The 13790-nt window shown below is 38.2% G+C and overlaps 2 protein-coding genes across 2 annotated transcripts; one reads left to right on the forward strand and one right to left on the reverse strand.

The window, feature by feature from the left end:
- The first annotated feature begins 3963 nt into the window (after nt 1-3963).
- LOC104726659 (homeobox-leucine zipper protein REVOLUTA) lies at nt 3964-9467 on the forward strand. Its single transcript, XM_087499299.1, has 18 exons — nt 3964-5042; nt 5371-5533; nt 5637-5710; nt 5801-5891; nt 5981-6076; nt 6149-6262; nt 6336-6419; nt 6498-6653; nt 6744-6818; nt 6904-7010; nt 7097-7271; nt 7355-7543; nt 7627-7707; nt 7794-7928; nt 8018-8358; nt 8445-8553; nt 8704-8853; nt 8924-9467. Exons 1-18 carry the CDS (start codon nt 4810-4812, stop codon nt 9077-9079), a joined length of 2529 nt encoding a protein of 842 aa, XP_087355425.1. The 5' UTR covers nt 3964-4809; the 3' UTR covers nt 9080-9467.
- On the reverse strand, nt 9294-12782 carry LOC104762177 (uncharacterized). Its single transcript, XM_087499298.1, has 3 exons — nt 11538-12782; nt 10630-11300; nt 9294-10542 (listed from the first exon to the last, which is right to left on the reverse strand). The coding sequence occupies exons 1-3, from the start codon at nt 12650-12652 to the stop codon at nt 9521-9523; spliced, it is 2808 nt and encodes a 935-aa protein (XP_087355424.1). The 5' UTR covers nt 12653-12782; the 3' UTR covers nt 9294-9520.
- Between the last annotated feature and the right edge of the window lie 1008 nt (nt 12783-13790).

The raw sequence follows: 13790 nt of genomic DNA on the forward strand, positions 1-13790 counted from the left end.
TCCAGCTTGGCGCCAACCTACAGCTTGGTGCCTACCTCAAGCTTGATGCCAACCTCTACCTAGGTGCCTACCTCAATTTCGGTGCCGACCTCCAGCTTGGCGCCTACCTCAAGTTTGGTGCCGACCTCCAGTTTTGTGTCTACCTCCAGCTTGGACGTGGAATGCGAGCGCACATCATGAACACCCATCTTAGGAGTTGACCTTGGAGCTCGCCCAATGGTAGGACAAGCGCCGACCTAGAATGAGGATTTTCCGAACTCCGGGCATCGTGCAGCGTCCCGCCGACCTCAATCCGCCGATCTCGCAAGAACCAACCTCAGCACTCATCAATCCTTGTCCGCCGACCTCTCTTCACCTCTCGACCCCGTTCGACGACGATGATCTCACTCTCGCCAACCTCAGTCTCGGTGGAAACCTCAATCTCACTCTCGGTGGCGACCTCAATCTCACTCTCGGCGCCGATCTCAATCTCACTCTCGGCGTCGAGCTCAGTCTCACTCTCGGTGTCTACCTCAATCTCAAGCTCGCCGACCTCAATCTCCGCATGCTGGTCTGGCTCAATTTCTTTGATCCTTGGTTACGAACTATGTGCGGCAACTCCGTCCTCAACCATTGCAGATCCATTATCAAGCACTACACTCTGTAAAAACATGCTCAAGGCGCATAACATCTAGATGAGATCCACGCTCAACGCTCCACGCGCCAGGCGCCACGCTCCGCAAAGACGTGCTCAAGACACATAACATTCATACAAGCTTCGCGCTCCAGAACAACACACTCAACGCATACAACATCAGAACGAGCTCCGAGCTCAACAAAAACTATCGCTTTAACCATCACCACACAAAGTTAGATCTTCTTGAAGCAGTCTGGAACGCCTAACGCCGAGCAGGCATATGTTAAGACTCAAAGTACGCCCGCCGATCGCAGAAATATCTCGCTCGCCGGACTAAGGGGGGACTATTGTTGGATATGGGCTTTGCCCCATATGCCAACTCGGCCCAACAAAGACTCACCAGAGATAGAAGGAAATGGGCCAACCTCGGAGGACAATCTCGGGATTTCACACAGAAAACCTTAGAGTGTTCTAACTCTACATTCGCTTATAAATAGCTCGAGACATCTATTGGAGAAAGGATCCTGACCCGCGGACAATACCCCCAGAGCAATACTTTGCATCGAAAACTGCTATTATCTTTCGTATAACTCATCTTGTTTTCAGTTCGTCATTTTAAGCTTACTAGTTCGTCTGTGGACTAACAAGCTCTAATACGATTTGTTTAAGTGACGATCTCACGTTTTCCCCGATTAATAAAGAACTTGCTCGCTCTTTCCCACAAACTTTTTATTTGTTTAAGCTGTGTAATCCCCGGTACAAACACAAGGTTGAACAATAAAAATGCGTAAAAAAACGTATTTAACAATTTGATCGTCACTTGCATTTTTCTTTTAGTTTTTTTTTGTTTGTGTGGCGTAAACTAAGTAGGTGAAATGCATTTGTTTGTTCTACTGTTGTTGTTGTTATTAAGAGGTTTAAGTATGTTGTTTAAATTTAAAACGAAGCATATGTATAGAGAAAAGGATTCAAGTATGTGGCTGTGGTAAATAAAAGAAAGAAAAAAACAAAAGAGAAAAATAGTGCGGCGATGTGTGACGGATAATTGAAGACCGAAGGGAAAGGCGCCATAAAAAGATTGTCTGGATTTAAGGAACCATTTTAAAAATTTTAATTAGTGTAATTTCTCATTATTTTATAAATTGCTTTGGTGATCTTCTACATTAGTAAACAAAACCGAACTCATAAGAATCCAAATGGCATGACACTAAAAACAGAATCCTTTGCAGTGTGAGGAGTACAAACAAAACAAAGATGGTAGTGCAGATCAAACTAAGCATAGTGATTAAACAATAATATATCATTTTGAGTAATCGTAACAGTTTGTCGTTTGATTATATTTGTAACTGTATTGTTCTAATAATGATTTTTAAGAAACCAAACACATAATATCATGTGTATCAAAAGTTATGTGCGATCAGTGAAATTACTATCTTCTTCAAAAGGGGAAAAAACAGAAAAATTAATTAAATTTGGAACCAAAAGAAAATAAAAAAGTTTCTTACAGAAAGTAATTACACTTACAGATAAATGAAAAAGGCTATAGTTTAAAAAATTGTCGAAGAGGTTTAGTCGTATCACTGTGTTTGACTGATCACTGTCTTCTGATTCTTTTTTCAGTTTTAAAACTTAAGTTATTCGCTGCTAATTATCAAAAATACAAAAGAAATCGCAGCTTTAATTAGATAGTTTAAAACTACTACTAACTAGCTGCTAATTAAGGCTTCAAAAGTAAGTCTTCTGATTACTACTATTTTCCGCACCAACGCCTCTGTTAACTCTGAACATATCACACAATTCACACCTAACCTAACTACTGTATCCTTGAAGTCAATATCGATTTTCACTCACTTTATAAATCTACCATTCATATGTTGCAAATATACGTAGCTATCTTTTTTTTTTTCACTCAAGGTCCTATTCTCTGAAGATCATAAATGTAATTTGGAAATAACTGTTTTAGTGAATGCCACAGTCAGTGTACACCTAAACAGTTTATTAATATAACCAATTTGGATCTATATACAATACATATATGTATATAGATAATATCTTATTTACGATAATACAAATTTGGTTCGTATAATAAATGAAGATAAGAAAAGACATGCTAACAAATAAAACACACTACCCACAAAGGGGATAGTGAGAGAATGTGTTTTGTAACAAGATATAACTTTGATTGCTTGATGTGTTAAAATGATTATGTCAGAGACAGAGAGAGCGATCATAGGCTCTCTTTATTCCTAATAACGTCGATTTTTTTTTTGTTCTTCTTTTATGGCTTCCAATAATGTCGAATTTAATTTCTGGTACAGTTTTGCAACTCGAAAGTCTCGAACTATCCTTAACTACATTCGACTATTCGAGAGCATAACTTTGAGAGTGGAGACCAGATCTTAAAACTAAGTCTTGTTTTACCTTTTTAATGAGCAAACTTTCATGGGAGAAGATAGATAAATCCTTCCAAAGATTACAAGCCGTGAATAATAATAATAAGCTCATTTGTGTTTTTTTTTTTACTGGGGTCAGGTTTTTCTTCATCAGTTAATATACATTTACAATCCTAAAATCAATCAGCCTAATACAAAACTAATAGACATATGATTAAACATATAGATATTTTTTTATAAAAAAATTCAAGTAAATTACTACTGACTTTGTTTTTTTTTTGTGTGTGTTTCATTTCATTTCATTTTAAGTATGTTAGTTTTATTCACTCAGAATTGTAAGATATATCTTATTGTTCTGATCCAGTTTCTACTTTTTTCTTTAAGTAGTATTAATAGCTTTAACCAAAACTAAATCGAAATATATTGTACACTAATCAGTTTCACATCAGTTATGTTGCAGATAAATCGTGACTAAAGTTTGTATTATACGTCATTCAAACAAACATGTCCGTTAAAGTTTCTCAAAATAGATTTTATATTATTTTGAAAAATGCATAATACGTTACATCATTGATTAACTTTTTTGAAAAGATAATGCAAACGTTAGATTTCTTTTTTTCCGGTTTTTTTGCTAATTTTGTCTTAGCTTTAGTTTTTTTGTAAGTTCTTCGAGATATAATAATTAGTTACGCATATGAAATTTGTATGTTGTGTAATTAAAAGATATATTCTTTGATAGAACTGTGTAATTAAGAGAGATAAATAAAATTTACATGAAAAAAAAAGAAAAGAAAATAAATTTAACTCCATAATAAATGAAGAAAAGCGAAAAAGATGTAAAACTGTAAATGGATTCCTATATTGTCATATCAGAAAAACAGTAGGGACAACTTCGTAAATGATCGCCGTATTTCTATTTATTATTAATAATATATATAAAAAAAAAAACGCACCACTTTTCTTTTTCGCTGATGCACAGCTTGTCGGTTTGCGTGCAAATCCTCTGTTTCTCAATTTCTCTCTCTTTTATTCCTCTCTTCTCTCTCTCTCTCTCTCTCCCTCCCTCTGTTCTAAAGTTCACCAGAGCAAAGACACACATCACTTACTCTCTCTCTCTCTCCTTCACTTTCTCACAAAACCCACTCTCTCTTTCTTTCTTCTATTTTTTTTTTTTAAAACTTCCACTTTAAAAAGTATTTGATCTTCAGAGTCTTGAAAACCTTTTTTTTTCAGCTACAATTGTACTAAATAATGTTCATGTGTTTCTTCTTCATTGTTCCCAAGTCTTTTGTTTCTGTGTCCTGAATTCTGATATAATGCTTCTTTAAGTGAGAGAGTTGAGTTGACATCACTTCCCTTGAGAGTCTTTCTCTGTTCCCTCATAATCCAACTCTGTTTTCTTTTCTTTTTTTTTTGTTTTTGGGTTCTTTGTTCTGTTTCCTCTTTGAAGAATCTTTAAAATTCTCAGATCTTTTGAATCTCTCTCTCTCTCTCTTTTTTTTCTTCTCAAACTTTAAACTTTTTTTTTTTTTTTTTTTTGACAAACTCTCTAGTTTCCACATGTCGTTGGTCTTTCGCTACAAGCCACGACCATAGAATCTTCTTTGTCTGAAAGAGAAAAAAAAAAAAGAATTGCAATTTACGTTTCTCTTAAGCATACTACGACGGACTTTCCTAAGACATCAAAAGATTAATTGAAGAAGACGAAAGAAGAAAGAAGAAGAAGCTTGCAACAGTATAAAGTTTGAGACTTTGGAGTTTTTTTTTTTTTTTTTTTTTGAGGGTCGTGAAAAAAAAACTATGGAGATGGCGGTGGCTAACCACCATGAGAGAAGCAGTGACAGTATGAATAGACATTTAGATAGTAGCGGTAAGTACGTTAGGTACACAGCTGAGCAAGTTGAGGCTCTTGAGCGTGTCTACGCCGAGTGTCCTAAGCCTAGCTCTCTCCGGCGTCAGCAATTGATCCGTGAATGTTCCATTCTTGCTAATATCGAGCCTAAGCAGATAAAAGTCTGGTTTCAGAACCGCAGGTTTTGCTTCTCTCTCTCTCTCTCTCTCTCTCGTTGCTACTATTAATAATTTTTTAATTAGGGATTTGGAATTTGATTGTATTGGATTTTTATAATCTTTGTTATAATATTCAAATGGATATGAAAGACTACTTTTGTTGCTGTTTGATTCAATTCTCCGACACAATTTCCTGTTTTTTTACAAAAGGGTTCCGTTGAATCTGTCTGGTAGATTTGGTTATTGGTTTTTTCTGCTCATTAGCTTGTACTAACTGTTCTTTTGACTATATATATGGTTATTGTGCGATGTCTAATCTTGGCATTTTTTGTTGTTGTGTGGCTTTTTAAGGTGCCGAGATAAGCAGAGGAAAGAGGCGTCCAGGCTTCAGAGCGTAAACCGGAAGCTTTCTGCCATGAATAAACTTTTGATGGAGGAGAATGATAGGCTTCAGAAGCAGGTTTCTCAGCTTGTTTGCGAGAATGGATATATGAAGCAGCAGCTTACAACTGTTGTATGTAACTCTCTTTTAATCATATATGTTCATTGTTAGTCTTACCTATTCAATAGGTAGATTGAGTTATAAAGTTATTGACTTGTTGTTGTTTTGAATTCAGGTGACCGATGCAAGCTGTGATTCAGTGGTCACAACTCCTCAGCATTCCCTTAGAGATGCGAATAGTCCTGCTGGGTAAAGTTTTGTTTTGGTTTTGTATTGCCTTTTTTTGTTTTCTTAACTTTTTTTTCTTGGCCTTATTAACTTGATTTTTTTTGTTTTTAGATTGCTCTCGATCGCAGAGGAGACTTTGGCAGAGTTCCTATCCAAGGCTACAGGAACTGCTGTTGATTGGGTTCAGATGCCTGGGATGAAGGTTATACACGTTTCCTATTGTTACTTATGTGCTTTTTTGTTTTGTTCGTGTAATATTGAAATGTGAAATCTGATGTTGTGTGTGTTTAGCCTGGTCCGGATTCGGTTGGCATCTTTGCTATTTCGCAAAGATGTAGTGGAGTGGCAGCTCGAGCCTGTGGTCTTGTTAGTTTAGAACCTATGAAGGTAAGAAAAGGCTACTCTTTTTTTAATGCTACACAGATTCAAGTCAAAATGTTTCATATTGTTTTCTTGCAGATTGCAGAGATCCTCAAAGATCGGCCATCTTGGTTCCGTGACTGTAGGAGCCTTGAAGTTTTCACTATGTTCCCGGCCGGTAATGGCGGCACAATCGAGCTTGTGTATATGCAGGTGAGTGTTTCTTTTGGATTAGTTTTCTATCTCTCTAGCACTTGAAGATGAATGAAACATGCCTTTTGGTCAGACATATGCACCAACGACTCTGGCTCCTGCCCGCGATTTCTGGACCCTGAGATACACAACAAGCCTCGACAATGGCAGTTTTGTGGTATGCAACTCTCATAGTGTCTGTATACTGTATAAAAAAAACTGCTGGCTATTGATGTTTTTCATGTATCTTTTGAAGGTTTGTGAGAGGTCACTTTCTGGCTCTGGAGCTGGGCCTAACGCTGCTTCAGCTTCTCAGTTTGTGAGAGCAGAAATGCTTTCTAGTGGGTATTTAATAAGACCTTGTGATGGTGGAGGTTCAATTATTCACATTGTCGATCACCTTAATCTCGAGGTAATTAGATCTTTGCAAAAGGACATTTTGTGTTTACTTCCTTAAGTTTCTTAAAAAACTAATTTAGAAATATCTGTTCTTGCATTATAGGCTTGGAGTGTTCCGGATGTGCTTCGACCCCTTTATGAGTCATCTAAAGTTGTCGCTCAAAAAATGACTATTTCCGTGAGTATATATGTAAAAGAATAACCTTGAAATATGACTGATTCATATGCATTATCTAATGGTTGAGGTTTGGTTCATGTTTTAGGCATTGCGATATATCAGGCAATTAGCGCAAGAGTCTAATGGTGAAGTAGTGTATGGATTAGGAAGGCAGCCTGCGGTTCTTAGAACCTTTAGCCAAAGATTAAGCAGGTACTTCGATCATGAGCTATAAAATCTAGTTACTCTTTGCTCTCTTTGCTTTTCTGACATTTTACCTGTTTATGGTTTTCTTGCAGGGGTTTTAATGATGCAGTGAATGGGTTTGGTGACGACGGGTGGTCTACATTGCCTTGTGATGGGGCGGAAGATATCATCGTTGCTATTAACTCCACGAAGCATTTGAATAATATTTCTAATTCTCTTTCGTTCCTTGGAGGCGTGCTCTGTGCCAAGGCTTCGATGCTTCTACAAGTATGTTAATGTTCCTAGTTTGTTACTTTTCCTTTTGTTCATTTTTAATGGCTGAAATTTGTGTTGTTTGTTGTCTCCTGTAGAATGTTCCTCCTGCAGTTTTGATTCGGTTTCTTAGAGAGCATCGATCCGAGTGGGCTGATTTCAATGTTGATGCATATTCCGCTGCTACACTTAAAGCGGGTACCTTTGCTTATCCGGGAATGAGACCGACGAGGTTCACTGGGAGTCAAATCATAATGCCACTAGGGCATACAATTGAACATGAAGAAGTAAGGCTTTCAAAGTGTTTACCTGCTGCGAAAATATAATTTTGTGTTCTCTCTCTAATGTATTTGGTATTGTTATGGTTCAGATGCTTGAAGTTGTTAGACTAGAAGGTCATTCTCTTGCACAAGAAGATGCATTTATGTCCCGGGATGTCCATCTCCTTCAGGTATATCACTTCTAAGTTCTAACCCAATGTATCTTGAAGTTTCTCTCATTCCAAAGTTAAACTGACCTTAATGATGTATGGTATAGATTTGTACTGGGATTGACGAGAATGCTGTTGGAGCTTGTTCTGAACTGATATTTGCTCCGATTAATGAGATGTTCCCGGATGATGCTCCACTTGTTCCTTCTGGCTTCCGAGTCATACCAGTTGATGCTAAAACTGTACTTGTCTTTCCCTCATCACTCTTTTTTTCTCTTACTTAGAGATGGTTTGTCTCAAGCCTCATATATTTTTACTCATACTGTCACAGGGAGATGCGCAAGATCTGTTAACCGCCAACCACCGTACACTAGACTTAACTTCTAGCCTCGAAGTTGGTCCTTCACCAGAGAATGCTTCTGGAAACCCTTCTTCTTCTAGCTCAAGCTCGAGATGCATCCTCACTATCGCTTTCCAGTTCCCTTTCGAAAATAACTTGCAAGATAATGTTGCCGGTATGGCTTGTCAGTACGTGCGGAGCGTTATTTCATCAGTTCAACGTGTTGCAATGGCGATTTCACCATCTGGGATAAGCCCGAGTTTGGGCTCCAAATTGTCCCCGGGATCTCCTGAAGCTGTTACTCTTGCCCAGTGGATCTCTCAAAGTTACACGTAGGTTTCAATGTTTACTTATGACCCGTTCTTATAAACCTCGAGCTTATCGTGGATGTCTTACGTTAATATGTTTGTTTTTTCAGTCACCACTTAGGCTCGGAGTTGCTAACGATTGACTCGCTCGGAAGCAACGACTCGGTACTAAAACTTCTATGGGATCACCAAGATGCCATCTTGTGTTGTTCTTTAAAGGTATGTGTCCTAAAACAAACTAAAATTGGTTAAATCCTTTTCAAAATTTGGTTTCTGTTTTTGGATCAGTTATTTCAGTTTGGTGTCAGAACTGTTATGAATAGAACACCTGTAGTTTTAGATGTATAATGTCGTCTGGTCATGTTGCAGCCACAGCCAGTGTTCATGTTCGCGAACCAAGCCGGTCTAGACATGCTAGAGACAACACTTGTAGCCTTACAAGACATTACACTCGAAAAGATTTTTGATGAGTCTGGTCGGAAGGCTCTCTGCTCCGACTTCGCCAAGCTAATGCAACAGGTAAAGAAAGGAAAAATTCACCCATCTAATGTTTTCGGTTCATTATCTGAGAATGGTCTTGTCTCTACAGGGATTTGCATGCTTGCCTTCAGGAATCTGTGTGTCAACAATGGGAAGACATGTGAGTTATGAACAAGCTGTTGCTTGGAAAGTGTTTGCTCCGTCTGAAGACAACAACAATTTGCATTGTCTTGCCTTCTCCTTTGTAAACTGGTCTTTTGTGTGATTCTCATTTGCTAGAAGGAAAGACTAATTAAAATCTACATTAGAGACCTCAAATTTTTGGTTGTTGTTTAGGTATCTGTTTTGGTTTTTAATTATTATGATCAATTCAAATGTTACTCACTGTTTTTTCATAATGTATTTGGTTTTAATGAGTGAGTAAAAAAAAGAGAGCAGATCAATCTCTCTATATATGTGTAGGGGATGATGCTGTGACATTTTTGTTTTAGTTATAAAGGGGAATTAAAACTAAGGTTACAACATTGCTCTTATGCATTTGACAGTTTCACTTTAACATCCCTTGCTATATATTTAACCCCTTTAGTAATAATATAAACTATTTAGAAAAAAACAAAGAATCAACAAGAATCCACAGATGTAAGAAAGAAAAATCACAGCCTAATAACTTTTTTTTTTTTAAGTCGGCCGTTTAATAGAAAGATGTTCAGAATCTCATGCATCTAGCTGGTAAACCTGTCTGATGATTGACGGCGACAATCTCAGAGACATTGTTGCAACGAAGAACATCTTGACCAAGCTTAGCTCCTGCAGCTTTAAGACCTTTAAGAGAAACGGGCATGTTAAAGAGGTTGAGCGAGGGAAGCTTAGATAGCGGAGGGAGTTTCTGGTTCGGTAAGAAGTCTCTGAAATCATCCATAAGCAAAGGAACTTCGAAATCGGTTTTGTTGTGTTTCACCACATTGTCTTTAGCAGCGATGTGAGCTCCTGGTTCCATGTGGTTGGTTGAGAAGCTTGACTGGTTAGGGAAGTTTGGGTAGAGACTAACGTATCCTCTAAGGTACATCATGTCGATTAAGAACTTCTTCCAAGAAGCTTGCCAACCGTTGGTTCTTGATTTCGGAATCTGGACAGGATTAGCTTTGGCGTTCTCAGTGAATCTCATGTTCATGTAGACGTAGAACTCTCTCCATTGCTTTGGGAAGAAAACGGCTCCCCAACTGCAAGGTAACTGGTGAAGGTAAGGTGTGTGAGGATGGATTTGTTTGAAGAAATCTGTTGGGTTCCATTTAGGTCTCTCTTTGACGACTTCGACGATTTTAGGTGTGTAAAGAGAGATTGAAGAGAGTTCCGGGAAAGAGACTTGAGGGTCGTAGTGGTAAGCCAGTAGAGCGTATTTGATCCAGAGGAAGTAATAAGGAGAGACTTCAATGTCGTCTTCAAGCAAGAGACCAAAGTCATCATCAGAAGCTGGATACCAACTCTCGCTCACAGCTCGGATTAAGCCTCCTTGGATGATTCTTCTTCTTAGTGTTTTTGGTCCGTGAGGCCAATCAAATGTGCTCACCACTTTGATCGTCTCTTCATCCACTTTGCTATCCATGTTGAAGCTGAGAGATATTTCGTCGCCAAGGTAGTATGCATTGCTCAAAGACCTAAGCAATCTTAATAAAGATTGAGCTCGGTTTTGCGTGATGATATTCACTGAGACTCTCATCTTATTCCAGTCTGCAGTCATATAACAATATTTTGTCAGTTCAAGTACGCAAAATGGAGAAAGCCAAATGCAGAGGCAAATGATAGTGATATACTTACTGGGCAATGCTGTTGATCTTAGATCAGCCATCCATAGAACCTTGGAGATAGAAGCTCTCGGAAGCAAAACCAATGCGGTGCCATTAAGATTTGTCTCAGTAGCCATTTTCAAAGCTTTCTTAACATTAGGATCAGCATCAGCAACAGTAATCACCACGCTTGGGTTATGAATCTTAATAAGCCCTTTCATACTCGAATACACAGCTTGAAACACAGGCACCTCTGAGTTAGACACACCCAAGATAGCTCCAACTTCCAAATCAAAAATCTTGAATCTCCTCTCTTTGCAAACAACCTTAGGCCACTTCAAAGCCGAGGCCGCATCCTCACAAGGACAGAACTTCCCACCAGATACCGCGATATACGCCTTTTTACCAACAGTACCTCTGAATTTTTCAAGCAAAGGACCAAGCGCTTTAACTTCATCTATCGAATGCGCGTAAAACAACGCGTCAATCTTCTGAGGATGCATCGCAGCCCATTGAGTAATGTAACCAGTGGAAAGCGCTTTCCACCATTGGTTGTCTCTCACTTCAACAATGTTTTTGAAAATCACAGTAGTCTCTGATACATAAGCTAGCCTGTGTTCACTATCTCCCCATGTCTCCTTATCATTTGGATCCACTGGTAACACAAACGAACCTGCATTTCTGTATTTCTGTAGCTGATAACTGCAAAACACACACACAAAACAAAACAGAAAACAAAAATCAAAACTTTTTCTTACTCCCATCTTTAGAATTATTAATCCTAATTATTTTTTTAATTAATCATATAACAAAACACGTGATTCTAAAGACGTTACTACAATTATTTAATTAATTATGATTAACCAATTTAAACATTGCCTTATCCTACACTCAAGAAAATTCAAATTCCCGAGAAATCGAGGAGCACGAGAGACTAACCTCAGGTGAAGATCTTCACCGGTAGAGAATGTGAATGGCTTCTCGATGAACAAAGCTTTAACGAGCTCAGCCGATAAGAACCACGAGCTTGATAAGAAATCAACCTGAAGGATCCGATCTAAGGTGATGTCGTAAGCCGGATCAGGCAAGTAAAGCCCCGCTTCCTTAGATTTAAACTTCCTATAGCTCGGAAACGTGAAGTCCTTTTGCCGGAATGGCAAAATCCTTCCGATGCTTCCCAGAACGGAGTTCTCGTATTTCTCAGTTCCGGCGACGTGTGAGAGCATCTGAAGCATTTTTTTACCAGGGATCATATCGTCGTCGAGTATGTAAACCAGATCTGCTTCTGTTTGAAGCGCGATTTGGAATCTTCCATAGTATTTGAAGTCGTAGTTTGAGCTGATGAAGCTGATTCGTGAGTCGTTGTAGCTTCCGGCGATTCGCCGGAGAGATGCTTCGTTAGGGCTACCGAAGGCCAAAACCCAGACATGGTGAAACGGCAGCGTTTGGTGGAGGAGCGAATCGAGCTGAGCGCAAAGTGTTTTTCTCTTGAAGTGGTTTAGTATCACTGTTATTTTGGGCTTATTAGGCCCATTTAAAGCCCATTTTGATTTCATCTTCATCAACTCTTGTAAAGTCTCGGACCCAAGGTTCTTCCTCTGGAACCCCAAAACGTCGTCGTATAGCTCTCTTTTCATCTTGATCATTTGCTGATCGTTCGATTTCTTCTGCGAGAAGTCGATTTTCTCGTACTCGCAAACCTCCGCCGGAGAAACCACCGCCGGGAAGTTATCCTCCGATCTGAGAAAAGAGGCGGAGTCGTGGTAGTGGCTGACGACGTGAGGTGTGACGATGTAACTACGCACATTATGGGCCCATTTAGTGGCCCAAGTGAAGTCTGGCTTGGCCCTTAAGTCAATGGAAGGACTCATGTAGTAGAGAAGTCCGGTGGCATAGACGGCAAATGCGAACTGAAGACACGTCAGGGCCGTCACGAACTTGGCTGAGTTGAGTTTCCGGCTAGGTTTTGGTTTGCCGGAAGAGTATTCCCCGAAGATGCTCTCTATATAATCGCCTCCGCTGCTTCTCACAGCCGGTGGTCGTATAAAACCCATTTTCTCAGGATCCAAAACCTTATTGTAGAGTAGAATAGGAGAAGAAAGCAGCGAGAAATAAAAATGTGTTAAGTTGGTGTTTTTTTTGTTTCTCACTGTTTAGAGCAAATGTATATATATAGATGGAGATGATATAAACATATATATATATATATATATATATGTATATAAAGTGAGATTTGTGGGTGAAGAAGCATTACATAAGGAGGATATCACATGGGGTAAACGTTCATTAAGAATAAAGTAAAGTGTTAAAAACAAATTTCATTGGTTGAATATGTTATTAAGCAAGGTTACGCGACACCGTTAGATTTTATATATAACTCAATAAATTGTTTTCTATTATTCAAGAAAATATGATAATATAGTTAAAAAAAAAAGAAGGATAATTAGGACAACACACAACGGAAAAAGCCGGGTTCATTGGCGTATAAAAGGGTTACCCATGCATAAGTTGCATTTAACACTTCCATATGCTATGTTTTTTCCTTTTTCTTTTGCAAATATTGTATTTGCATGGCTAAGAGAGTTAATTTAGATTTCACTCTATTTTTTTTTCTAAAGAAGTTAATTTAGATTTCACTTTCTTGTTATGAATTAGAGAGTAAATGAGTTTTAGCTCAACCAAACTCAAAATTGTTCCAAAGCTTAACCAAAATTAATGTGTTCTCATGCGCTGTGGAGAAAAAAAAAACAGTTTGTTCATATATAGTTATATTCTATAGTATTATAGAAGCATTAAAAGATAGATGTAGACTAATCGAGAAGGAGAACATAAAGTATATTACCTTTGTGTACATGATCGAGCGTATTGTGAGAGAATCAAGCCTTTTCTTCTTCAACAATCGATCCACAAGATATATTATTATACTATATTATATAGTACAGATTCTCTCCTTGAACAATTTTGAAGTATAAAGAGTCAAAGAATCCAAAAGAACGATAGATTTGAGTAGAGAATGAGTTATTGAAAGTTTTTAGAGTACAAAAAATACATTTTATAACAAATGTCTTGGACAAGCGACGGTTTGACTTTGCAAATTGGCATGTAGATACGTAGTTGAACTTTGCAGCAATTTGCCACCTTTTGTTTATATTATAGCTTCTTTGTTATCTTAATATTCTAATTTTTTTAATG

This window comes from Camelina sativa, chromosome 18, assembly GCF_030686135.1.
Source record: "Camelina sativa cultivar CO46 ecotype springtype chromosome 18, ASM3068613v1".
Classification (NCBI taxonomy): domain Eukaryota; kingdom Viridiplantae; phylum Streptophyta; class Magnoliopsida; order Brassicales; family Brassicaceae; genus Camelina; species Camelina sativa.

Bases quoted from the DNA above. Each gene is read 5' to 3' on its own strand.
- LOC104762177 (XM_087499298.1), bottom strand. From the start codon at position 12,652: ATGGGTTTTATACGACCACCGGCTGTGAGAAGCAGCGGAGGCGATTAT. The intron at 11,301-11,537 runs GTTAGTCTCTCG...TGTGTTTTGCAG, and splicing joins GGTGAAGATCTTCACCTGAG to TTATCAGCTACAGAAATACA. The intron at 10,543-10,629 runs GTAAGTATATCA...ATATGACTGCAG, and splicing joins AAGATCAACAGCATTGCCCA to ACTGGAATAAGATGAGAGTC.
- LOC104726659 (XM_087499299.1), top strand. From the start codon at position 4,810: ATGGAGATGGCGGTGGCTAACCACCATGAGAGAAGCAGTGACAGTATG. The intron at 7,708-7,793 runs GTATATCACTTC...TGTATGGTATAG, and splicing joins GGGATGTCCATCTCCTTCAG to ATTTGTACTGGGATTGACGA. The intron at 8,854-8,923 runs GTAAAGAAAGGA...TTGTCTCTACAG, and splicing joins TCGCCAAGCTAATGCAACAG to GGATTTGCATGCTTGCCTTC.